This window comes from Heteronotia binoei, chromosome 2, assembly GCF_032191835.1.
Source record: "Heteronotia binoei isolate CCM8104 ecotype False Entrance Well chromosome 2, APGP_CSIRO_Hbin_v1, whole genome shotgun sequence".
NCBI classification, from domain to species: Eukaryota; Metazoa; Chordata; class Lepidosauria; order Squamata; family Gekkonidae; genus Heteronotia; species Heteronotia binoei.
The window spans coordinates 59,436,962-59,461,964 of record NC_083224.1 but is presented as its reverse complement, the minus strand read 5'-3'; the positions used below and the strand labels follow the sequence as shown (position 1 = coordinate 59,461,964).

General features: G+C 47.8%; 1 protein-coding gene across 3 annotated transcripts in view; it reads left to right on the top strand.

Moving 5' to 3' along the window:
- Positions 1-418: 418 nt before the first annotated feature.
- Positions 419-25,003, top strand: part of LOC132566267 (receptor-type tyrosine-protein phosphatase V-like) — a 72,460-nt gene continuing 47,875 nt past the window's right edge. The window contains exons 1-8 of one of the 3 annotated variants that reach the window (XM_060231116.1): positions 419-926; positions 4,154-4,217; positions 9,464-9,730; positions 13,069-13,338; positions 14,060-14,329; positions 15,875-16,147; positions 16,691-16,957; positions 18,636-18,911. In XM_060231116.1, coding sequence (XP_060087099.1) covers positions 858-926; positions 4,154-4,217; positions 9,464-9,730; positions 13,069-13,338; positions 14,060-14,329; positions 15,875-16,147; positions 16,691-16,957; positions 18,636-18,911 — 1,756 coding nt within the window. In that variant the 5' untranslated portion in view covers positions 419-857. The remainder of the gene's footprint in view (positions 927-4,153; positions 4,218-9,463; positions 9,731-13,068; positions 13,339-14,059; positions 14,330-15,874; positions 16,148-16,690; positions 16,958-18,635; positions 18,912-25,003) is intronic. The other 2 variants (XM_060231117.1, XM_060231118.1) reach the window with 2 other exon arrangements.

The following is a 25,003-nucleotide window of genomic DNA, read 5'->3' as shown; positions in this document are numbered from 1 at the left end:
ACCTCATGGCTCCAAGGAACATGACAAATTTTTCACTTAGTGCCATGAAAAATAACTCCATCCAGCACAATCTGCTTTCAGGGAATTCTAAAATATCATTAGAGCAGGCTCAGATTTTATATACCATCAGGCTTACAATTCCTATAACAAACCTTTCTGGACCATGCCAGAGCTTTGTAGTTTCCACCAATAAAGCAAGTTCTCTGTTGGGTCAGTTCTGCTGCTAACAGGCAGCCTTTCTCTCATTCCCAGGATAAAACAGAGAAAAGATCTGAGAGGCTTTGCTCTTTTCTCATCCTTTTCTTTGGATAGCTCTACCACTCCAAGCACGTCCCCAGTTGTCACTTTAAACTTCAAGAAACTTGTTCTCAAAGAAGAAATTGGCTCTGAATACAAGGACCAAAGACAGCCTCTTTGAGGCACACACCCATAGAAACAGACACTCCCACATGGAGGAACACTGCAGGAAAGTCTAGCTCTCTTTCTCTCACACAAAGAGACACACAAGTACAGTTTCTTTTACAGAGGGAGGAGTGAATGTACTCTCCCCCCAATTTCCTCTCTCTCTCTCTCTCATATGCACACACACACATTCCTTCACATTCTCACACGCACCAACAGATGCATTGACTCTCTCAAACGTGCCGGGCACCCACATACACCTTGAAATCCCCAGCAATCCAGCTGGGTGTTGCAGGCATCCTGAATGCCACTGCCCTTATGTCACAGAAGAGTGCAGGAAGTCTGCTGGAGTTGCCGTAAGGACAGCTGGATGAGGGCTGCTACTATTTGAAGAGATTTAACTTGCTGCTTCTCCCACTTTTGCTGTTCCATCTCTGCAGTCTACCTGGCACCAAATGCTGTTGCTACTGCTCCTGCCCATGGCTTGGGCACCTCTGCTGGCACGTCTGCAGACCTTGGTCGAGGTAAGTCCAACTCTCCTCCAGTGTCTTTTCCTGCTGGCTTTAAGTTACACAGCCAGCCTGCATATGCTGGTTCCATTGGGGGATGACAACATTCCTGCCTGCTGACTACACAGCTGCACTGAATTAGCACCATTACCCATAACAGCAGCCTGTCTTCTCTCTGTTCCCCCAGTTTCTCCACAGAGCCTTACTGTGAAGCAATGGGGTAACAATGCAGAATAGGACTTCTGCTCTTGGCATCTGAGGCTTAGCAGGGACAAAACCATCTAGAAGACCTGCAAGAAACTGAATAACTGCCCTAACACCAAATGAGTAATACCTGAGCTTTTGCTCACATCCTTGCCTCATGTAACCTTCAGCGAGCTCAAAAACATTCTGAGTCCCCAGTTTGAAATTTTGAGTTTGATGGAAATGTCAGATATTCTCTAAAATTTGGTGTGTAAATAAACTACAAAGCCTGCATCTCTGGTCCTGTCTGCAGTGATTCTCGCCCTTCCTTAGGTATTTTCCTGAATGAGACAGATAAACAGAAGTCAGACTGAAGCATTGCATGATGCAGGCACAGCATCCCAGTGGGGTCCAGGCACTCAAAGCATTGCTCTTTTGCCTTTAGAAGTCTTTAGAAGTGCCAGCAAAATTTAATCAAACAGGCTACATTCCCCTCAAGCCCTAATAGGTGAGCCCAATCCTCTCTTCCTTACTGTCATGAGAACCTTGGTGGAGACAGGGTGAGGCCTAGGACTCAGGGAGAGTTACATTGCCTTGAGGGAAGCCAGTGTTGGTTTCCAAGTTGTCATTCCAGCATCACATGAGATGTTTTTCTGACCCTGCAAAATTTGAAAATGCTGAAGAGGCATATGTTTAGATCCAATTTTGGTTTTATTTTTGGTGGCTTTATTCCCAGGGAAACTGGTAATTCAAGAAGAGTGTGAATGCAGAACTTTTCTTATCACACTAGATTTTTTGGGGGGGGCAGTGAATTTGGCAGGTTGTTCAACAAAAGAAAGTTCTTTACAAAATGCATAATTTATATGGGATTACATAGACAGAGGTGATGGCCAGCAGCACTGGCACAGACAGCTTTAAGAATTGATTAAATGTAGCCATGGAGACAGGACTCACTTATCACTGACCATTAGCCCTAATATAAATAATAGAATTTCAATGTTGATGGGAAATACAATCACCATTTCCAACAACCAGGGATATTGCCACCATGATCTGCTTGTGAATTTTCCAGGGGTATCTGGCTGGCAGAGCTGCCAACTTCTCAACCAGACAGTGTAATCATGCCTTGAACAACAGGTTAGTTATACGGACTAGGGTTGCTGCAAACTTCATGGTGAATATGTTCAGTAGGCAAACATGCCACTTCAGCACCAAAAATCATCCATGTGCTGAAAGTTCAATTTGTTTGCCTGTCTGCTATCGGCTGGGGGCAGGGACATGGTAGGGCAGCAGCATGGGTGTGATGACATGACTTCAGAAGAAAATCTGGAAGTGATAGGGGGTAACTCTAGGAACTGCTGGCAATACCATAGAGTTTCTGGCAATTCCTAGAGCTACCCATCATCACTTCTGGGTTTTCTCTGGAAATGACGACCACACCCACTGCTCTGCTGGTCCCCCATCCCCATTAATTGGAGTGGTGATGGCAATAGAAGTTCAGGGAAATAAATGCCCCACCCCAGACAAATGGTATCCCTAGTGTCTGCCTCAAACAGTTGTTTAACAGCTTTGCAACTGTACAGTACTCGTGGAATGTTGTTTTCTTATGATAGCAGAGTTTCATTTCTTTGCCTTGCAGTGGCTTTTGCACCTGCACAGTGGTTATAATTCTGCCTAGGATCATGGATGGTTGGGTCAAACTATTTATTTATTTAAATTATGTGAGGGGGAGTTCTGCTTCCCGTAAGAGTGTGTGAAAATGCACCTGTGCAAAAATGACACCAATAATGACTTAAAATGAACACCAAAAAGTAAGCTTTTTAAAAAAAATACAGTCTCACTAATCACTGGCTAGCTGATTGATTTGTTCACTGTTTATGTGACAGGCTGATGAGTGACATACAGTCACTGGGGGTAGGTAGGACCCATCAAGCTGTGTAAGATGCACGAGTGTGAAACTTCGCCAGTTGTACTGTATTGTACTATCATCAATATAGATCTCATTCTCAATATGGCTTCATCTGTGAATTTTAAATCTGGAGACTGGGGCTGGGAACAGACAAGACAGGTCTTTCTACAAACCTGAGAAAAGCCCTAGATCTTCAGAAAAACCTGTAATATTAAAACATCCCCATATATAAAAACAAAGCCTGTACTTTTAAGAAACAAATGCCCTCTGTGGACATTATGGGAGTTGCTAGGCAGCCACAACAATACTGCCAGCCTGAGGGCTGTTTTGACCTTGGTCCTTTTCTACCTGCAAGTATCTTGCCTCATGAAGCTGGTGGAAAAATACTTGGATGGGAAGGAGTTACATAGCCCTTCTTCCCACCATTTTTTTGCTTAGGCTCACACTCTCAAATCTGCTAAGAAAACCATCAGCAAGAAAGTTACATGCAAAAGGAAATAACATCCCTTGAACAGGGCTTCTTAGTGAGTACCATACCAAACTGAGCTGGGATGCTGCCTTGCAGCTTCTGATCAATTTTGGGGCAGCTTTCAGCACTTAGCCCAGACTGGAAGATAAAGCACAAGAGAGATGTGTTTTTCTCTTTCATTTCCCCTTGATATTGAGAAGTCACATGTTGGCTTTGGGGATCAACACTGATCCCTGTTAATCTAAGCAGTAGGCCAGTACTATTGCAGGTGAAGGAGTCCCAAAAGACCAACACTCTTCTCTTGTGCAGTTTGGTATCTCTTTCTTGCAGTACATTCCCCCTATGTCGGGTCAATACTACACTGCTAAATCAGCTAGGGCTGCCAGCCTCTAGGTGGGGCCTAGAGATCTCCTGCTTTTACAACTGATCTCCAGTTGGCAGAGATCAGCTCCCCTGGAGAAAATGGCTGCTTTGAAGGGTAGACTCTATGGCATTGTACCTTGCTGAAACCCCTACCCTCCCTGGATCCATCCCCAAGGTCTCCAGGTATTTTCCAACACAGTTCTGGCAACCCTAAAGTCAGCTCTGCAGAAAACTGTAATGTGAACAAGTCCTGAGAATACCGCTAGGCTTTCAAAACCACAGAGCCCACTGAGGGTTTTTTTTATCCCAACCTCACAGGATGACAGATGCAACCAAACAAATTGGCAAAGAAATCCAGGAGCAAGAGTAGCTGATGTGAATGGTGAGTTTTCTGCCTTCTGGGAGTTGCCATCTGGGAGAACACAGAACTTTCTTTTACTGTGTGGAGTTATCATATGTGCAGTCAGACATTTTTGGAGCCAGCTTTGAAAAAGAGAAAGGGGGACCTGAGGGGGTCTACAAGTCATGGAAAGGTCCTTGCCTGAAGTAAGGGGGTGGGGGCAGACTAGGTTTCACTGCAGGCAAAGACTTTCTCTTCCCCAGGAAAGGAATCAGCCAGAAACTCCCTTCTCACTTGGTTTCCATGGGTAAAAATTACAGAGGGAAAGACAAACAGGGGTGCATTAAGTCCCCCCCCCCCCTTCAAAAAAACCCCCACCTTAAACTAAAGGTTCACACGATGGTGCTGGCATTACTGGGGAGGTGTCTTCCTGCTGTTCATTTATTTTATTTCATTTTTTAAAAATGGCTAGTAATGCACTTCTGTGTACAAGTTGTACAATGTGGGAGAGAATTTTATATCTTAAAAATAAAAAAGTTCACAAAATGATAGAAATAAATATCTTGCTGGTCTCTATTTGCATTTTACTCCTGCCCAAGAACTTCAAGGTAATATACCTAGTCTTTCTAGGGTTGCCAAGTCCAATTCAAGCAATATCTGGGGACTTTGGGGGCGGAGCCAGGAGACTTTGGGGGTGGAGCCAGGAGATGTTGGGGGTGGAGCCAGGAACAAGGGTGTGACAAGCATAATTGAACTCCAAGGGAGTTCTGGCCATCACATTTAAAGGGACAGCACACCTTTTTAAAATGCCTTTCTTCCATAGGAAATAATGGACGATAGGGGCACCATCTTTTGGGGCTCATAGAATTGGACTCCCTGGTCCAATCGTTTTGAAACCTGGGGGGTATTTTGGGGAGAGGCACTAGATGCTATACTAAAAATTTGGTGCCTCTACCTCAAAACATAGTCCCCCCAGAGCCCCCAATACCCGCAGATCAATTCCCCATTATTCCCTATGGGAAGTTCTCCATAGGGAATAATAGACTGCCCAGTAGACATTTCCCTCCCCCCCTTTCTAAAGCGGGGGGAGGGCCTCCAAACCAGGGAATCCCCTGCCCCCTCCCTCTCTCACACACACAAATACTTACTTAGGGTTGCCAAGTCCAATTCAAGAAATATCTGGGGACTTTGGGGGTGAAGCCAGGAGACTTTGTGGGTGGAGCCAGGAGCCATTAGGGGTGGAGCCAAGATTAAGGCTGTGACGACCCTGAAGGGGGGGAGGGCCTCCAAACCGGGGGATCCCCTGCCCCCACCTGGGGATTGGCAACCCTACCGGCCAGCAGGGAAGGCGAGGAGGGCCTCTCCCTCCGGCTACCAGCGCAGCTCCCCTCCCGCCTTCCGCATCGCCCCCGGTCTTACCCAGTCGTTGGCTCGGAAGGCCAGCGCGCCTCCGCCGCAGCCATGCCACCTCCTCCTCCTGCCACGGCTCAGCTCAGCGCCGCCTCCTTCTCCTCCGAGGCTGGCCCAGCATGCCCCTTGCTGCCTGCGCAGCCATAGGCCCAGCAGAGGGGCCGGGCAGAAAAGCGAAGCGCGCCCCCCTTGCCCACGCAGGCCGCCTTCGCCCCTGCAGGGAGTGGAGGGGCAGGCCGCAAGCCCGGCCTGCTCTCGCTCCTCCAGCGTTGCTGCTCGGGGTCCTAGAAGGACCCAGATTCGGGGCTCGCCACGCTTCTCCGTAGCTGATCCTCCGAGATGGGCTCAGGCTGAGCCCATCTTGGAGGAGCAGCTACGGAGAAGAGGCGGCAGCTGCGCAGCGGCGTCGCCCGCTCCTTGGCGCCGTTTCCCCCCTCCCCCCGCTTCTGTTTTTTTGGGGGAGCGGGGGAAGAGGCTGGAAATCCTGGGGTCCCCGCCAGGGCACAAGGGTTGGGAAGCCTATACTTACTGGGTGTTGTTCCTGCAGAACTTTACTTGATCTGAAAACAAAAGCAAAACAAAGGGAGGGGCCGTTCTCTGAAGCCCTTCCTGCTTCCTGCTCAGCCTTAAAGGCACATATCTTAAAAACGGACCTGCAGGAGCTCTAAAACTACATGGTGATTGTGGCTGGGGGCAGGGAGAAGCCTGTGAAAATGGGGGATCCCCCGCTGGGACCTGGGGATTGGGAAACCCAAGTCTTTCCCCTTTTATCTTTACAACAGCTTGTGAGGAAATTAAAAAAACCCTGTCACTGTGCCTGTATATGTGCTTGTATATTTGTAAATAGAGACGTATGCATTTGAGTGAATTTAAGTTCTGTTTATATGTATTAGAAAGTTGAACAATCATGCAAATTCAGAATTTGTAAAGCTAATCAATTAGAGAACAAGGAGGAGAAATATAGCCATGTATTGATTTATTTAATTTATTTCCTGCCCTCCCCACAAGTGGTCTCAGGGTGGGCTACAAAATCTGTTGTATTGGTCCCTTACCATGAGTAGAGAGGAACCAATCAAACAGCAGGGAGAATGTAGCAATCTATTGGCTCCTTTAGCAAACTTCAATACGAACCAATCAAAAGTTGGATTTTTTTCAAACCTCCCTCCCTCTCTTGCGCTCTGAAGAGAAGGACTTCAGAAAGCAGAGGCAGAGCTGAAATCTCAATATCTGCAGAGAATTCCCTCAGGAGATGGAAGACACCTGAGAGAGCTGTAGACCAGGCAGGGCTGAATATCTGTGGAGAGAGCTAGGCCTGGGTAGCCTGAAAATAGATGTTCTCAAGGGAAAGGAGGTGCTACACTGACCTTCTGTGGAGAGGAGATCCCACCCCCATCAGAACTCTGGCAGAAAAGGTCTCAGAAGACTATAAATTTGAATTAATATAGAATAAAAACTGACAGCTCTCCTGCATCCAGTTCTGCATTCTTCTATTTTTGTTAAGTAGGTGTTGAATATTAAAGAGCATAGTTTGTTTGGATCTGAGGAGATGCACGTTCTTTTACTTGGGAAGCAAGTACCTAGGGCCTAACTATGCTTACCAACCCTGAGCAAGCTGACACAGTTATGTGAGGCAGCTTAGTCTGAGAGCAAGGAACTGGCCCAAGATCACATATTGAATTTAATCGCTAAGTAGAGTTTTGAACCTGGATTGCCTAGGCCATAGTCAAATCACTGTTCACAAATAGGTCTTATATGTTATAGACCAGTAATGTTCCACATTTACAGACCTGGGTCATACTAAGCATGAGACCCATTAAGCTGCAAGCATATGACAGCCTTGTGACACTAGGACTATGTGACAGGAGTGAGAGTCTGAATTATGACCTTTTTGGTATCAAGGTCAGGATCATAGACAGAGGATCAAGGCAGGGATAGAAAACACAAGCTGAGTAACAGGAGGGTATACCTTAGTGAAGAACATCCCAAGGAGGATCCCTTTTCACCACTGAGTGACCTTATCACATCATCCTGGTGCTCCTTTCACTGTATGCATGCACTGAGAGGCAGGGTGCATGGTATCCTAGCCCTCTTGACATGCGTTCTAGCACCTGGTCCTTTCAAAACAGCAACAAAGATGACAGGTCCATACAGACTTACCTGAAGGTCTCAGCCCTTTGGTTGAAGTCCACTGCTACATATGGCTGTGAAAGTTGCACAGTCATTTTCCACACAGCAATAATAATAACAAAGTAAAGTATCATATAGGAGAAATACAATATTTCCACAGGCTATTTTCCCAAAAACTGCATGAGTAGTCCACATGATTACTGCTCACAGTACTTTGGGAGGGGGGGGGGGATTTAGCATGCAAAAATAAAACTATCCAGATTTAACACTGGGTTGAAACTTCTGAGTTGTCACTACCTGTTGTTTTTAGGTGGAAAAGAGTCTCTCCTAGTCCAGGGCAGAGCTTTCTTGAGCCGTTTCTTACTTGATTTAAATTGCTGCTCATTTCCATGTACATGCTTTCAAGCAGCTGGAGTTTTTCAAGGGCTAGGCAAGAATTCTCAACCACTCTGGCAAAACAAAGTACTGTGAAGCAGAAGTCAGACTAATTTAGAAAAACAATGCCAATTCAGACTCATAAAACAAACAAAACCAAAAAGCATTCAAATAATGTACTGGCTTAGTTTAAGATTTCATAGCATGCGTTTTGAAAATTATTACAAACTAATACAAAATAGCAAGTACAAGCTTTTGAACTCCCTGGAACCATTAATCAAGAAACATACTGGGGGTGGTGGAGAAAAGATGGATATGATGGAAAACCCCTCAGTGTAGTTTGTAGCTTTCTTTAAATGGAGGCCAGGTGGTTTTGTGGACCACAAGATGATCAGTACAAGATGGAATTCAGGATCTGCTTTCCTGGAATAATGAAGCAAAACAAAAAGCTAAAAGCTCTCTAACGTATAAGAGCCAACTCTCCCCAGTGCTATTCGGAAAATATAATAGTTTCCTGTAAGGCAGAGGAGCAGAAAACATGATGGTAGACCTCATCCTCACAAAACTGGAGACTAATTGCAGATTTCACAAAACTGGAGACTAATTGCAGATTACATGCTCTAGATATGTACAAAGAAAGGGAAGTGATTGGTGAAGCCAGTTTACACAATTGTCCAAGTGTCCAGAGATATGGGCAATGTCTGCCTGGTAAGGCTGTTAAGGTTTTCAATATACTTTTCCATCTGGAAAGCATAACTGTGCAGACTTTGCAATCAAGATTGCTATTTTTTTCAGCCAAAATTGCCATAAAAACAATATGCAGACTAACCAGAAACAAAACGTTGCACTTTGAGTACTTGGGGAATGTGATGTCCCCAGAACAAAAGTGCTACTGTTGAGGTAGCTCTGCAGTGTATATGCAAGAAATGGGAAACAAATGTACATTTACTGCAGACAGGAAAGATAATGCAGAAAGGCCCCCGAAAAGCTTTGGCAAAAAAAAAAAAAAGCCCTTTCCTATCCACACATCTGTCAGGTGAAACCAAATTCTGTTAACTCAGGAAGTCATGGTGGAATTGCAACAGATCTGGAATTTCCTTGTGCTTTAATTAACCTGCATACATGTTTCAACAACCCCTAATTACAATATGCAGAATTCCCAGATTGAGGAGTTCATTACAGGCCACCTAGAATACATTAGCAATTTCTGGGTCAAAAGCAGCACAGGAAAGAAATAGGCTTTCCAACGACACAGGGCACAGACCCATTGCTAATACTTAAGCAACATGCTAAGTAAAAGACCAAAGTAAAATTAAGAGAAATCCTAAATAGTGTATTATCTGTACTGTACAAACAAATGTTCTTCCTTCCTACAGGAACCCTCCTAAATGTCAGTGTCAACAACCATGGCCACTCTGACTCTCTATTCCTGACCTGGAACAAACTTCTGAGAGAGGTCCAAGGCTTCTCGCTAGCTCTTTATGTCTCAGAGACCAACACTCTGCTGCAGAGTGGATCGGCTGGGTTCAATGCTACTAGCTTCAGCTTCCAGGGCTTGCTTCCAGGGACACAGTACAGCATTGAAGTCACTACCCTACTGTCTTGTGCCCAGAATTCCAGTAGGACAGTCACTGGACACACAAGTAAGCTGGAGAAAGATACAGCTGTTTTTGATCATTTTGAATGTAGAGCTGGTATATTTGGATATGTGATGGCTATATGACCTCAGCACAATGCATTACTCAGTAGAAACCTTCCACTGGCACTCTAGGCCAAGCAGGTGAAAGTAGTGTATACTCCTTCCTGTGGCTCTCTGAAATGAAAGTCACTTGGTGGGTCAGGAAGGAAGCAAGACCTTTGTTGATCTGAGCAGTATGCCAAGGGGAAACTTAATGGTACATAGCTGAAAGTGCTGAAACCAAAGGGGTTGTTGTATTGCCCAGTCTAATAAAGGCAGCAACAGTGGAACAACCTTTCTGCTTTCAGCTAATACTTTTTGTCACTCATGTCTCTCCTATGGCCTGAAAATGTATGTGTTTGGAAGATTCTGTCCATATTGGTTCTTTGGAGGGGGTGGGGGGGAGCCTGTGTACCCTTCAGATGTTACAAAAATGTATGGTCAACCAGGGAGTAAGTGCTAAAAATTGTCTCAACCATAACACGTTGCTAGGATTTTGGATCAAAAGGGATTTTATGTTAATTATTCCAAAGAGAATTGCTCTAGATATAAAGGTTTTCCCTGTAGTCCTACCTGCAGTACTTGCCATGAGCACACCATTCTTCAGAAATTTCTGTTGGCCTTGGACCAATAAAAGTGTACAACTCACCCATATTTTGTGCAGTGCTGTACTTTTTGAGTCGGTCACATCTTCCAATGCTTTTCTGTGAGAAAAGTCATTTTCTGGTTATTATTTGTATATGAGGATACCATTAAAGAATCAGACAGATAAAGGAACATGCTGTTTTGGTGCTGTCAGGATCCTCTGGAGCTGGGTCTGAGTCTGGAGCTGTCTCACACTTCAGTGTTGCTTTTGGTCAGGCAAATGCCTCAGGATAGAGCCTCAGAATGCAGCTAGAGGAGGAGGTTTCCTTTCACCCAGGTTTCCTACATTGCTTTGCCAAGTACCTATTTCCACCTGCCAGGGAATAGTTCTAGCCTAGGGTTGCCAGGTCTGTGTTGGAAAATACCTGGAGACTTTGGGGGTGGATCCGGGAGAGAGCAGGGTTTGAGGAGGGGAGGGGCCTCAGCATGGCACAAGGCCATAGAGTCCACCCTTCAGAGCAGCCATTTTCTCCAGGGGAGCTGATCTCTGCCAGCTGGAGATCAGTTGTAAAAGCAGATCTCCAGGCCCCATCTGGAGGCTGGCAACTCTAGTCTAGACCTTCCTCCCTGGCTGTTCCAGGGCATGTGTTTTCAATGCTCCCCCAAAAGAAGGCCAACCCTGGGCTCAGCCAGATGGGCTCCTTCAAGCTGGCTGACTCCTGATGTCCTGAGTAGACTTGGTCAAGGCCATGCCCTGCTTCAATCAGGCAGACAACTTCCCTAGCTTCAAGGCTTGTGGGTGCAGCATGCCTTCGGTGGGGCTAGCAGTCTCCTGGGGTAAGTGTAGGGGTGGTGGTGCTGACGCTGGACACGTACTTGCAAGATTGTTTTCATTAACATCTCAATCCTAATTTTTTTTATGCCTTGGAAGTCAGTATCATTAACTGGAATGGAATTTATTTCCAAGTAAATTTGCTTAGGTCAGCGAGAATATTTTTTGCTTTCTTACTATCTGTTTCTCTCATTATTTTTTTTATATAAGTAATAAACATGCACCAAGTCTTATGCTTCTGGCCATGCTGCAAGAAGGGATTTCTCTTCCTTTGATTCATATCCAAGATGGATGTGTTTGTATGTGCAGTCAGAGCACCAGATTCTGTCTGGTGTCAACTTAGAAGTGTTTCTGGTGGTTATAAGTTCTGTCTTTCCCAGAATTCCTTGTAACTGCAGAACTGTACTGATTGCAGAAGTTTTCTGTTAGATCAATTGATATGGGTGACTGTTTCACACATACTGTACAATGTTATGAAGCTCTTTCCAGGCTTATGACAAAGCTTTTGAATACCAAATGTTTGTACAGCATCCTTTCCATAATACCTATTTTTAGCAAAGCAGTGCTCCTAATAAGCTGCATGTGATTTGTTCTCCAGACACTCAGGGCCAAGCTGTAACGGGGCAGTGTGAGTCACATAATTTGTGAAACTTTTTGAAATACAACACCACAGCATGTCTCTTATCTATATTAATACATGTATTTTAATTGCTATATATTTTACATTTATATGTGAACTGTGCTTTGTTGTTGATTGATCTGTTGACTGCAACAAATGTTGATTGATTGATAATGCTTGTATGTATGATGCTTGCAGATAGGCTGCCCTATATGTGATTTAAAAGGATTGTAGCTGCGGTCAGATGTGCATTTATATCTGACATGCTATGGATGCTTGTCAGATTTAAAATGAACATCCAGACAGCAACATCTGGGAATTGTCTGTGAGTCTTGGGCAACCCGTCCTGCCCCAAGCACATAAAGTCCAGTCCTGACAGCACATAAAGTCCAGTCCTGAATACCTGATGACAGACCATGAAAGGATTTTCCCTGTCTCATGGCTCCAGCATCATCAAGCCATCGCAACTTCCATCCCCATCAATCCTGGGACCATTTTTTTTAATCTTAGTGATACACACATAACTGCGTAATCGATGAAAGGGAGCAGGAGCCTGTGGGTACCTTAAGCACTGCAAGAAATGCATTCTCAGCAACCACAAGCACATTTTTTCGAGTTTATTTTTTTAGGTCAAGATTTGTGAATAACACAATCATTGTTTTGTCCCTATGAAAATAGTCCCTATGTGGGCTAGCCAATCAGCAGCATTGTTTATGCACATGTACAAAGGCCGGGCTGTCTGATCAGTCAATGATGGGATAGGCACTTGGCGAGACAGATTACAGTCAGGATGTCTGATCAGGCAATTGCATTTCAAGTAAGGGCGGACAAAACCAGGAGTGCCTCACTGACGGGTTAAATGGTGCATCTGTCCGCAGCCATGAGACTTTAACAATGTAATCCTCAACAGAGTCACACCCTTCTAAATCCATTAACTTTAATGGTCTTAAAAGGGTGTAACTATACTTAGGACTGCCCCGCAAAGCATGCATCCTTTAGTTCAAGTTGCAGACTTAATAGTCTTGAGATGAACTATGTTTGAGTCCAGTGGCAACTTTAAGACCAACAAAATGTTACTCAAGGTGTGCATGCAGCACTTCCTCGGATAACAAAGTTTTCTTCAAGATATGAACTTTTGTATGCATGCGCACAAACAAAGCCACGTTGGGATCAAACATAGATTTGGGAATCTGATAAAGAATATGTAATACATAGATGCTCTTACTTGATGGCAATTCCAGTCTTTGAACCTTGCATCTTGTTTTAGTGCCTTCCCCTGCAAAGGACGTGATCCTGAGCACTCAGAGCAACCCCTCTGTGCTAGTGGCCTCCTGGAGTGAAGCCCCTGGTGGGAAAGATGGCTACCAGCTGGTTCTCTACCACACAGAATCGCAGGTCCCTGTAAGGAACGTGACCCTTCCAAAAGGAGCCACCACTTTCCAGTTTGAGAGGCTTCTGGCTGGCAGCAAGTATGCCCTGCGCATCACTACTCTGGCAGGTCACTCTACAGCAAGCACCAGCGTACAGCAGTGGACAGGTAGGGGAAACTGGTGTTTTGACCAGGACAGGACCAGGGTAAAAGCAACTCTGCACTGATGGAGATATCTTCAGGGGAGATATCTCTTTATCTATCTAGCACATTTTTATCCCACTGTTCTTCCAGAGAGGTTGGGGTAATGTATATGATTTCCCCTTCCCCATTAGATTAGACTAAAAGACACTGACTGACACAGGATCACTTAGTGAGCTTCATGGCCAAAATAGAGAGGCCTGAAAGACTTGAACCTGGATCTCCCAGACCCTACTCTGACACTGTCTACCATACCATTCTGATCTGGGTCCCGTGGTTTCATTTTATTCACATTCTTGACAATGAAAAAGAGGCAAGAAAATATGCACGAGTGAATCATTCAAGCTAAATTAACTGATATTGTCTATGGTGCTCATGAGGCTAGATTGTAAATAGGTATTCACCTGGCTATCTCTCTGGTAGGGGTGTCACCTGAAGGCAGTGATATAGTAAAGTGTTTGTAAACTGGAAGTAGTTTATTTTTTCTTCTTGTCAGCCAATTGATGTACCACAAGTGACTGACACTAGTATGTGTTTAGGGGCAGACTCCTAAAATGGTCTATGAGCTTTGATGGGTTGACTTATTTGCAAAGGCATGATGGGTCAGGACTGGGTTGGCTGTTTGCCTTGAGTTGGTGGAGTTGTGCAACGAACACTGACTTCCTTTGGCTATGATTTGTCCCTACAGCCCCTGTTGCCCCTAAGGCATTAACTTTACAGAGCAGGCACTCCAACTCCAGCCTTACCACCTCATGGGCTGGCACAGAGGGAGCGGAATGGCTACATTTCACTCTCCAGAACCTCCGGATTCCTACTGAAAGCATCACTGTGTCAACCAGGAAGGGTGTGAACAGCTACACTTTCCAGCATCTGCAACCTGGCACCCCCTACTTCCTGAAGGTCAGCGTGTCAGCTGGGCATTATGAGGCTGAGGGACCCAATGCCACTGCTTATACATGTGAGTATGGGGCAGGATACTGTTCATGGCACTATGAAAGCAAGACAGGGCTCTATGTGGAATAAAAAAGGTAAAGGTAATCCCCTGTGGAAGCACCAGTCGTTTTTGACTGTGGGGTGACGTTGCTTTCACAACGTTTTCACGGCAGACTTTTTACAGGGTGGTTTGCCATTGCCTTCCCCAGTCATTTACACTTTCCCCCCCAGAAAGCTGGGAACTCATTTTACCAACCTCGGAAGGATGAAAGACTGAGTCAACCTCGAGCCAGCTATCTGAACCAGCTTCCGCTGGTATCGAACTCAGGCCATGAGCAGAGGGCTTTGACTGCAGTACTGCAGCTTTACCACTCTGCGCCACGGGGCTCTTCTAAGTAGAATAAGGTGTCGATAAAATGGGTGGCAAACCTCTATTTAAAAAAAAAACTGCTGGAGCTAACATGGGCCAACACAAGGGGACTAATTTCAATTCTTAAAATCGTTCCTTTTCTCATGCTACAGCTTCGGTTGAAATAGGGGTGGGAGGAGACACCTGCTGCTTTTTCAGTATGAAAAATACATTGGAGAACCTTATGGATCTCCCACAAAATGTGTAGTTCACTCCTTAGAGACAGTGTTGTTCTATACTACAGTTCTTTGGAAGGCTTCTTCAGTTTATGTCTATAGGGTGAGAGTGGAGTAACTCTGCAGAAGAATGCACTAATAATCTTGCATTCCCATTTTCAAGATTTCCCCCTGTTCTCTTACTGTAAGGCTAAACCAGAGATATTTGTTTTATGCAACCTATAGAGTGTCATTAAGGCTGGGCGATCAAAAGTCTTGCTTTCTGTCATTAAAGCGATCTTCCACAATTAGTGGATTTGTTGTAACAATTGCTCTTCTGGCAGAAGGCCCCTTCAGATCCCATTGACCAGCTCTGAAAATATATCCCTGCAGACAAACTGATTAGCTTTCATTAAGGAGAAATACACTAACTGCAAAAACAAAACAAAAATACCATTTTGTTCTGCCTCATGAAAGGCAAAATTATCCCTTTATTTATTTATTTATTTAAATTTATATCCTACTCTCCCTGCCAAAGCAGGCTCAGAGCAGCAAACAAGGCCGATGGGCAAAAAACATTTTATTGAAGCTTTGCTTTCCCTGATATCCAACATTTTGGTGATAACAGAGATACTCACTGTGTTTTTGTCAATGAGCAGTTGAATATTCTCCTACTGACTTGAGCAGTACAGAGCAGATGCAGTGGATCAGTTTTTTGCATAGTTAGATGGATGTCTGGAAGAAATGTCAATCTAATATGTTGTGCCTACCCTACTGAGTAGAATGGGACCCACTCACCAAAATGCTGTTCCATTTATGTTGTCCTCAAGGATAAGGCTAGAGAGCCAGAAGTTTGTTTGAGTGCAGGTAAAGATGTAGGTGCATCTTTATTTCTAAGGTATCTATAACAAAACCATCACTCCATTCAATACATCCAATAAACATCCCTCCTACAGACTTAGTCTATTATTCCCTGGGCATTCATTGTGACTGATGGTCTCCCCAGACCCTCTGAGCCCAACCAGTGTGAGCTTGATCAACTCTGGCAAAAACAACACTTTGAAGGCATCGTGGGAATCCCCAGCTGGAGAAAGAGAATTCTATCTGGTGACTCTGCAGGAGGGAAAGAGCAGCACACTCCTCCGAAATGCGACAGTAGCAGCGCACAGCACGCACCATGTCTTCCGCAGCCTGACTCCTGGGACTCGCTACATTGCCTGGGTGACTGCTGTTGCTGGACCCCACAGAGCATCCTCTCAAAGCGCCTTGGCTTGGACATGTAAGCTGGGTCTCAGTGTGAGGAGGAGGGCTTGACTGCTGCTAAAACTAGTAACAGGCTGGGGAAGAGGGGCATTTGAATGACATTTGAGAGAAGGGCATCCAAGTTGGGTGCTGCCTGTGTGTGTACTGTGGAAGAAGGATGCTTGTTATTTTCAGGTTAAAATAGTTGCTTTGGTTTCCTCCCATGGAAAGAGGTTCCTTCATCCCAACCTTCTAGAAGTTTAGAGGGAGAGGGACTCCTCTCCATCTTAGTGTGTGAGAGATTTTGGATCAACACAAATAACTGGAGTTTTATTATGCTATTGGAATTGGATGGCACTTACTCTAGTGTGAGAACTGGACCTGAGCAGGGGAACATTCTGATACTTATGTTACCTCGTGATCTGAACGCTGCAGAAAAATGCTACTAGTGGCCTTGTGGAAGAGTCTTTTCTTTTTCATTGCTTGTGCCTCAAAAGAAGCACTCCACATGTGGGATCAACTCAGGTTTTTCTGTGAGAAGCCCTGTACATAATGTTGTATTTCTCTTTTCCCTTTCCAGATCCCATAGCTCCATCAGGTGGCAGCTTGTCGAACCAGGGCAGTGCCCACATGCTTCATGCTCGGTGGCAAGAGGAGGCTGGAACTGGCTATGTGGCAGCACTGTACACCACAGAACCATCCACGCTGGTGCAAAACAATTCACTGTCAAAGGGCAATTCCAGTTTGCGTTATGAGCAGTTAAACCCAGGCACTTACTATGCATGGGAGATCAGCACTGTCGCTGGGCCCTACATTTCCCTGCCACTCCGCCTCATGAACTGGACCTGTGAGTATCAAAGGAAGTGCAATATATGGTCATTAATACTTTGACACTAAAAACAGCTAGTGATTGCCAAAAAAAGCACAAGTGGTTCTGCTCCTTCTGGTAGGCTTTGCACTTAGTTTAGAGTCAGTCGCCCCGGCTGCATGAAGCCACTGGGGAGTTTTGACTGGCTATCAAGGCACTGATTTGCTTCTCTGACTTGTATAGAATACAGCTGTGCAGGTGCTGGAAGCAAAAGATCAGTCTGGGTTCTGTTGGATTTAAATTATACTGCTTGTCTTTGAATTGTCTACTTCAGGGCAAATCCTACCAATTTGCAAAGCGGGCATTTCAGAAAAAAACAACTTGTAATGCAGACCCCCACCATCATGATCCCATGGTTCATGAAAGATTTTTTTGTTTTAATTTGTTTTGTGCAATGACTTGAATGGGCCATTTCTGGCTATGGGCTTGCAGCAGCCTCCACAGCCCTATAAAAGTTACGTGTCCCTACAATTGCCTTTGCCCTCAGTTCCTGTTTTCCACCAAAACTCATAGCCACAGTGGGAGAAAAATATAAAAAATGGCTGTTGGGTCTATTAGAAAACATAAGAGAAGCCATGTTGGATCAGGCCAGTGGCCCATCCAGTCCAACACTCTGTGTCACACAGTGGCCAAAAAACCCAAGCGCCATCTAGAGGTCCACCAGTGGGGCTAAAAGTCCTTCCACTGTGGCCCCCCCCCAAGCACAAGAATACAGAGCATCACTGTTCCAGACAGAGAGTTCCAACGATAAACTGTGGCTAATAGCCACTGATGGACCTCTGTTCCATATGCTTATCCAATCCCCTTTTGAAGCTGTCTATGCTTGTAGCCGCCACCTGTGGCAGTGAATTCCACATGTTAATCAGCCTTTGGGTGAAGAAGTACTTTCTTTTATCAGTTCTAACCCGACTGCTCAGCAATTTCATTGAATGCCCACGAGTTCTTGTATTGTGAGAAAGGGAGAAAAGTACTTCTTTCTCTACCTTCTCTATCCCATGCATAATCTTGAATAGTGTGATGCTACTTTCAGGGAAAACCCAGAAGTGATGACAGATGTCCTAGGAATTGCTAAAAACTGTATGGTTTTACCAAGAATTTCTGGTGATGACACTTCTGGAGCTTTCCCAGAAATGATGCCACACTGTCACCAACAGCTGTCTCCTCATGTCCTCCCCTGAGCCTCCCACTGGTTGCCAAGCTGGGTCTGGAAACCCTGCCTTCCATGATTGAGCTGCCCGGGCCAGTAATTCTGCTTCTGTTAATGAAAGCCCTTTATTTTCTGGATGCAACTGCTGTTCAAGCATAACCATGGATGGAGAAAAGAAAGGGGGTCTAATGTTCTGCCATGCAGGGAATGAATAGGGAGAAGTAAAATGTGACAAGAATTACAGAGAAGCAGAAGCATATAGCAGGACTGAAGAAGTGTAAAAGAGGGCTGTAGTTTTAGTAGAAAAGGGGAAAGGAAAAGCTTGCTAGTGCTGCTTATGGAATGGAGCATTGGTTCATATGTGCCAGAGAGAGAAATTTGACATCAGTAAGGGGATGCATTTCAGAGTCAGGACAGCCACAATCCATCGCTGGTTTGCAGGGTGGTTTTGTTATTTGGCTAGGGTGGAGGGGAAAAAGCCTAAAGCAAGCTCTGACTTTCTCCTTTCAGATCCTTTGCCTCCAAACCACCTGAGTCTCAGCAATGAAGGTCACAGCACAAGGTCACTGCATGCCTTTTGGCAAAACCCTTCTAGGGGCAAAGGACATTACATAGGAACCCTCTTGGAAACCAAATCCCAGCTGGAGATCCAAAATGTGACCATAGGAAAGGGCAAGACAAACACCATATTTGAAGGGCTGGTCCCTGGACGTCAGTATACCCTGAAGATGATAGGAGTGGCTGGCCCGTTCCAGTCTCCTGCTCAAACTGCCAGTGACTGGACATGTAAGTATGCTGCTCTCAAGAGAAGTACCTTGAGCCTGCTTTGGCGGAGAAGGTGGGATATAAATTGAATAAACCTAACCTAACCTAACCTAACCTAGAGTGTTCCAAGGGCAAGTTTTGCACCTGGATTGCATTTGGAGTTTATACCTGTACACACACACACACACACACACACAGAAAAGAGTCACTATCAAAGCAACACACACCATGAAACAAGTGAAAAGTTTGCTGTGGACACACAAGAGCTATGTTTGAAAGTGGGAGGCAGTGCCGGCACTAGGGCATGTGGCACCCCAAGCAGGCTCCCTGCTCGCCGCCACCACCCTCCCTCCTTCCATCCCCCCCCCCGGTCAGAGTGCGCTGCACCAAGGCTGGTTCCTACTGGCTTCAATGCAGCTGGCATCTAATCCTTCTTTGAAGAGTGCACTGGAGGCTTCTCCCCCCTTCTTCCCAGAACCGGAAGTGAGGGGAAGCAAAGCCTCCTCCAGACTGCTCTTCAAAGAAGGATCAGATGCCAGCTGCATCAAAGCTAGTAGGGCCCAGCCTCGGCGCACTCCTCTGATCACGCCGAGCGGAGGGGGGGGGTGAGGGGGCGGGCGGAGTGCAAGGGAAGGGAGAGGGCTGGCGGCAGTGTGGGGGGGAAGAGGCAGGCAAACTAGGCATTTGTCACTCCCCCTCCCAGCGCCCTAGGCAACTGCCTAGTTTGCCTAGTGGGCAAGCCAGCCCTGTTGGGAGAGGCACTGGAAGAGAGGAAAACAAGGAAATAGTGCTTTAGTGGGAGTTGAGTCTGCTTTGGAACTTTAACACAAGTTCAAAATCCAGCTGATACTGGAGGGGCTTGCTCTTGCCATCAAAGATTGGGATTGCTGTTTGGGAGTGTTGCTAACCTGATCTCAGATCCTGGAAGCCAAACAGTCGGCCCTGGTTAGAACTTGGATGGGAGATCACCAAAGATGTCCCGGGCTGCTACTGCAAAGGTAGGCAATGGCAAACCAACCCTGTTTGTCTTTTGCCTTGAAAACTGAAGTCAGCTGTGACTTGATGGCAGTTTCCACCACCTGCGCGGCTAGATCATACAGTTTATGGATGCGTACTTGGCATCTGGAGCTTGAGGTGCCTTTCACCAGCCAGTTTGGTGCAGTGGTTAGAAGCATGGAGTCCAATCTGGGAGAACAGGGTTTGATTCCCTACTCCTCCACATGCAGCTGCTGGTGTGACTCTGGGTAAGCAACAAGTTCTCACCACAGCTGTTGTCTCAAGAGCAATTCTCTCAAGAGCTCCCTCAGTCCCACCTACCTCACCGGGTGTCTGTTTTGGGGAGGGGAAGGGAAAGGAGACTGTAAGCCACTCTGAGTGAAAGGCAGGGTATAAATCCAGTCTCCTCTCCTCCTCCTCACTAGCTGTGACCTTTCCTGGAAAAGGATGATTTTGCCACAGTTATTCATGCCTTAATGATGTGGAAACAATTCCCTTTAACTCCACCCCCCCAGTGCTTGTGCATGCTATGCATTTTCCCCCAGTGCTTGTGCCTGTAACACAATTGACCTGGGCCATTATAAGACTGGACACAGCAGAGAAAATAAAGCAATATTAATTTGGAAGCTGAGGGGAATTATTCCAGGGAAGCATCCAGATTTGCTGTTGTTATGGACTGTTAATCTTATTCCAGTTTATTAGGTTTCTTGAACATGTTAACTAACTCTGAGTAGATTATAGATAGCAGCTATTACATTCATTTCCTAATAACTCAAAGTCAGTGTTCTTTTTTGAATGGAGGGGGTGACAGCTGTCTGTCTAAGAAACATTTGCTGTAGATTATTTCTTTAGGATATTTTAAAGCCGCCTCTTAAGAGCCCTGTTTAAGGTGGATTAAGGTCAAAATCCTCATAATTTTACAAACAAGCCACTGGACACATGAAGCATAAAACTATCCATAAAGCAGAAGCAAACTATTACAAATCTAATAAGACTGAACAGCCTGGGTAAAAAATGTGTTCTGGTCTGTAAAAATAAAGTCAAGTGGGCACACAAGAGGGAAGGGGTTCCAAATGCAAGCTGCTACCACAGAAAATGCCCCATCTTGCCTCTGAAGGCAGGGGCACAGAGAGTAGGGTTGCCAATCCCCAGGTGGGGACAGGGGATCCCCCAGTTTGGAGGCCCTCCCCACTTCAGGGTCATCAGAAAGCAGGGGGAGGGGAGGGAAATGTCTGCTGGGCACTTCACTATTCCCTATGGAGATTTATTCCCATAGAAAATAATGGAGAATTGATCCACGGGTATCTGGGGCTCCGGGGGAGCTGTTTTTTGAGGTAGAGACACCAGGTTTTCAGTTTAGCATCTAGTGCCTTTCCCCAAAGTATCCTCCAAGTTTCATAAATATTGGACCAGGGGGTCCAATTCTATAAGCCCCCAAAGAAGGTGCCCTTATCCTTCACGATTTCCTATGGAAGGAAGGCATTTCAAAGGTGTGCTGTCCCTTTAAATGTGATGGCCAGAATCTCTTTGGAGTTCAGTTGTGCTTGTCTCAACCTTGCTCCTGGCTCCACCCCCAAAGTCTGCTGGCTCCACCCCCAAAGTCCCCAGATATTTCTTGAATTGGACTTGGCAACCCTAACAGAGAGCAAAGTGTGAGAGGGAGGAGGAAGAAGAAGAAGAGGAGGAAGAGACTGGATTCATACGCGGCCCTTCACCTGGAGTCTCAGAGCAGCTTACAATCTCCTTTCTTTTCCTCTCCCCACAACAGACACCCTGTGAGGTAGGTGTAACGTACTCGAAACGGAGACGAGAGTAGGGCAACATGGTTTATTGGGAGCACGTTGCTAGAGAGAGGACACGCGGGCCGGGTCCCGCTTATATACAATCCCGGGTACAGCCTACTGGGTTGGTCGGGCCAATCCTGCCCCGTTGAACTTCCCGCCACAGCTGGAGATTGGCGGGGAACTGGCTCCCGGCGCTGGGGCTCCTGGGACTGCCCAGTTGCCCCCCCCCCGTCTGGTCGCATGACATTTCTTGATACACTACACCCCTCCCCCCCTGGTTAATGTACAAAGTCCTGTAAATATGCGGGGGGCCGGCGCTCCCGGGTGGACCGTCTGGGGGTTTCGGGTGGAGGCGGCGCGGCCGCCGGGGATGGTGCTTCGGGGGGTCCTGGAGTGGACGGGGGCAGCCCGTTCGGTTCTGCGGATCCCTCGGGCTCGGTCGGCCCCGGTACCTCTGGCGCCCGCATCCCGGATGTTGGGATCGCGTCTTCTAGGCGGTCTCCGTTTGGCTCCTCGCGGGATATAGCCTCGTCTGTGTCTGCGGGTGCCTCCGGGAGAGTGCGGCGCCTCAACTGGTCAATGTGCCGCCGTAGCACCTGGCCCCCCTCAGTCGATATGTCGTAGTGGCGGGACCCGGTTACCCTCAGTACCCGCCCCGCCACCCAATCGGGGCCCCTTGCATAGTTTCGGGCGTAGACTGGGTCGCCCGCGAAGAAGCCCCGGACGGTGTCTCGGACTTCGGGACTCCCGCGGGTGTCTGAAGCTCGGTCGGGATGCAGCCGGTCCAGCCTGGTTATGAGTTTGCGTCCCATGAGGAGCTCAGCCGGGCTGACTCCTGTGACCGGGTTGGGTGTGATCCTATTATCGAAGAGGAACGCGGCCAGCCTGTGGTCCCAGTCCCCCTGTACAATTCGGCCGAGGGCCTCCTTTGTTGTGCGGACCATCCGCTCTGCCTGGCCGTTGGTGGCCGGGTGGAAGGGAGCCGACCTTATGTGCCTGATCAGATATCTTTGCAGGAACGCCTGGAAGTCGGCTGAGGTGAAGGCGGCCCCGTTATCAGAGACTATGGTGTCCGGGATGCCGTGTGTGCATAGGACCCTGCGCAGAGCTCTGACCGCGGCTGTGGACGAGGGGGACCCTACGGGAATGACCTCCAGCCATTTGGTGTAGGAGTCCACTATTATGATGAAGGTTTGCCCCTGGAAGGGGCCCGCAAAGTCGATGTGGAGTCTCGACCATGGTTTCCGGGTGGACTCCCACCTAGTGACGGGGGCGCTGGGCGGCTTGGGCCGCGATTCCTGGCAGGTCTGGCATCTGCGGACCCAGCCCTCGATCTCCCCGTCCATTCCCGGCCACCAGACGTAGCTCCTGGCCAGAGCCTTCATTCGCACTATGCCGGGGTGAGTCTCGTGTAGGGATTCTAAAACACGCCTTTGGAGTGGGGGCGGAATCACTACCCTACTGCCCCATAGTATGCAGCCCTTGTGTGCGGCTAATTCCTCCCTCCTCGCCTTGTAAGGCCTGAATTCCTCACCCATGTTTCCCTCTGGCCACCCCCTCACCACCCAGTCGAGCACCCGTGCCAGTGTCTTGTGTTTCTGAGTGGCCTTGGCCACCTCCGCGGCGTGGAGTGGCGGCTCCGGGAGGCTCTCTATCATCATGACGTGGTGTGCGGGTGCGGGGTCCGGACCTGTCTCCGGGAGCGGCAAGCGGCTGAGCGCATCCGCGTGACCCATAGCCTTGCCGGCCCTATGAACCAGTGTGTACGTGTATGAGTTGAGGAATTGGTTCCACCTCAACACGCGCTGTGAGAGTATTTGGGGGGTCTGTCTGTCTGGGGCTAGTAGACCTAAAAGGGGCTTGTGGTCCGTGGCAATTGTGAACCGTCTCCCATATAGGTACTCATGGAACTTGCGGACCCCCGCTACGATGGCCAAGGCCTCTTTGTCGATCTGCGCGTAGTTGCGCTCGGCTGGGGTGAGCGTGCGGGAGTAGTATGCGACCAGTACCTCCCTCCCATCTGGCAGCTGATGCCCCAGGACTGCCCCCACCCCATACGGCGACGCATCGCATGCCAGGATGACGGGGAGGGCCTCGTCAAAATGGTGGAGCACCGCATTGGACACCAGGACGTCCTTGACCGCCTGAAACGCGGCGGCCTGTCGTTTGCCCCAAACCCAAGGGGCATTCTTGTCCAGCAGCCGGTGAAGGGGCTCCGCGAGGGCAGCCTTGTGGGGGAGGAAGGAATGGTAAAAGTTGAGCACCCCCAAGAAGCTTTGTAGCTCCGCTTTGCTCGTGGGGGCCGGGGCTTGTACGATGGCTCGGGTCTTTTCTTCCGTGGGGTGGATTCCAGTTGCGTCTACGGCGAACCCTAGGAACTCCACCCGTGGAACCCCCAGCAAACATTTCTCCCTCTTGACCTTGAGCCCCGCGGTCTGGAACCGGCGGAGCACCTCTCGGAGGCGGTTGCCAAATTCTTCGGGGTCCGGGGCGGCGACTAAAACGTCATCGAAGAACGGCTGGACTCCGGGAATTCCTTTAAGGAGGGAGTCCATTATGCTCTGGAAAATCCCCGGAGCGACGCTCACCCCAAACTGCAGCCTCTTTACGCGGAAGGCCCCTCTGTGTGTCACGATCGTTTGGGCCTCTGCCGTCTTGCTGTCTACTGGGAGCTGCTGGTAGGCTTGGGCTAGGTCTAGCTTCCCGAATATCCTAGCCCCCGCTAGGGCGGCTAGGACGTGGCTCACTACCGGCACCGGATAGGGGTTGTCCTGTAGAGCCTTATTTATGGTGCATTTATAATCGGCGCATATCCGCACCTCCCCGGTTGGTTTGATGGGGGTAATGATGGGGGTTTCCCAAGTGGCGTAGTCCACCGGCTCAAGGACGCCTTGTGCCGTGAGGCGGTCTAGCTCTGCCTCAATCTTAGGTTTCAAGGCGAACGGGACCCTCCTGGCCTTGAGCCGAATCGGCCTGACTGTGGGGTCTAGGGGCAGGGAGATGGCCGGCCCCCGGTAGCTTCCTAGGGACCCATCGAATACCTCGGGGAATTCCTTGCAAATCTCCCCGAACCCACGGGGCGTTAAGGTCTGCCCCACCCCCTCCACGCGGATTCCCATGGGTTTGAACCAGGCCAGACCTAGCAGGGTAGCCAGCTGGCGCTTTACCACCAGGATGTCCAGCGGGCCGTGGAAGGACCCCCGCTCGACTTGTACCCGCGCCCACCCTGCAATTTGCACCGGGTTCTTCTGGAAGTCCCGGAGTATGAAGTCTGCCGGCCGAAGTTGCAGCCGCTGGCGGGGACACAGTTCTCTTAGGGTTTCCTCCGCTATG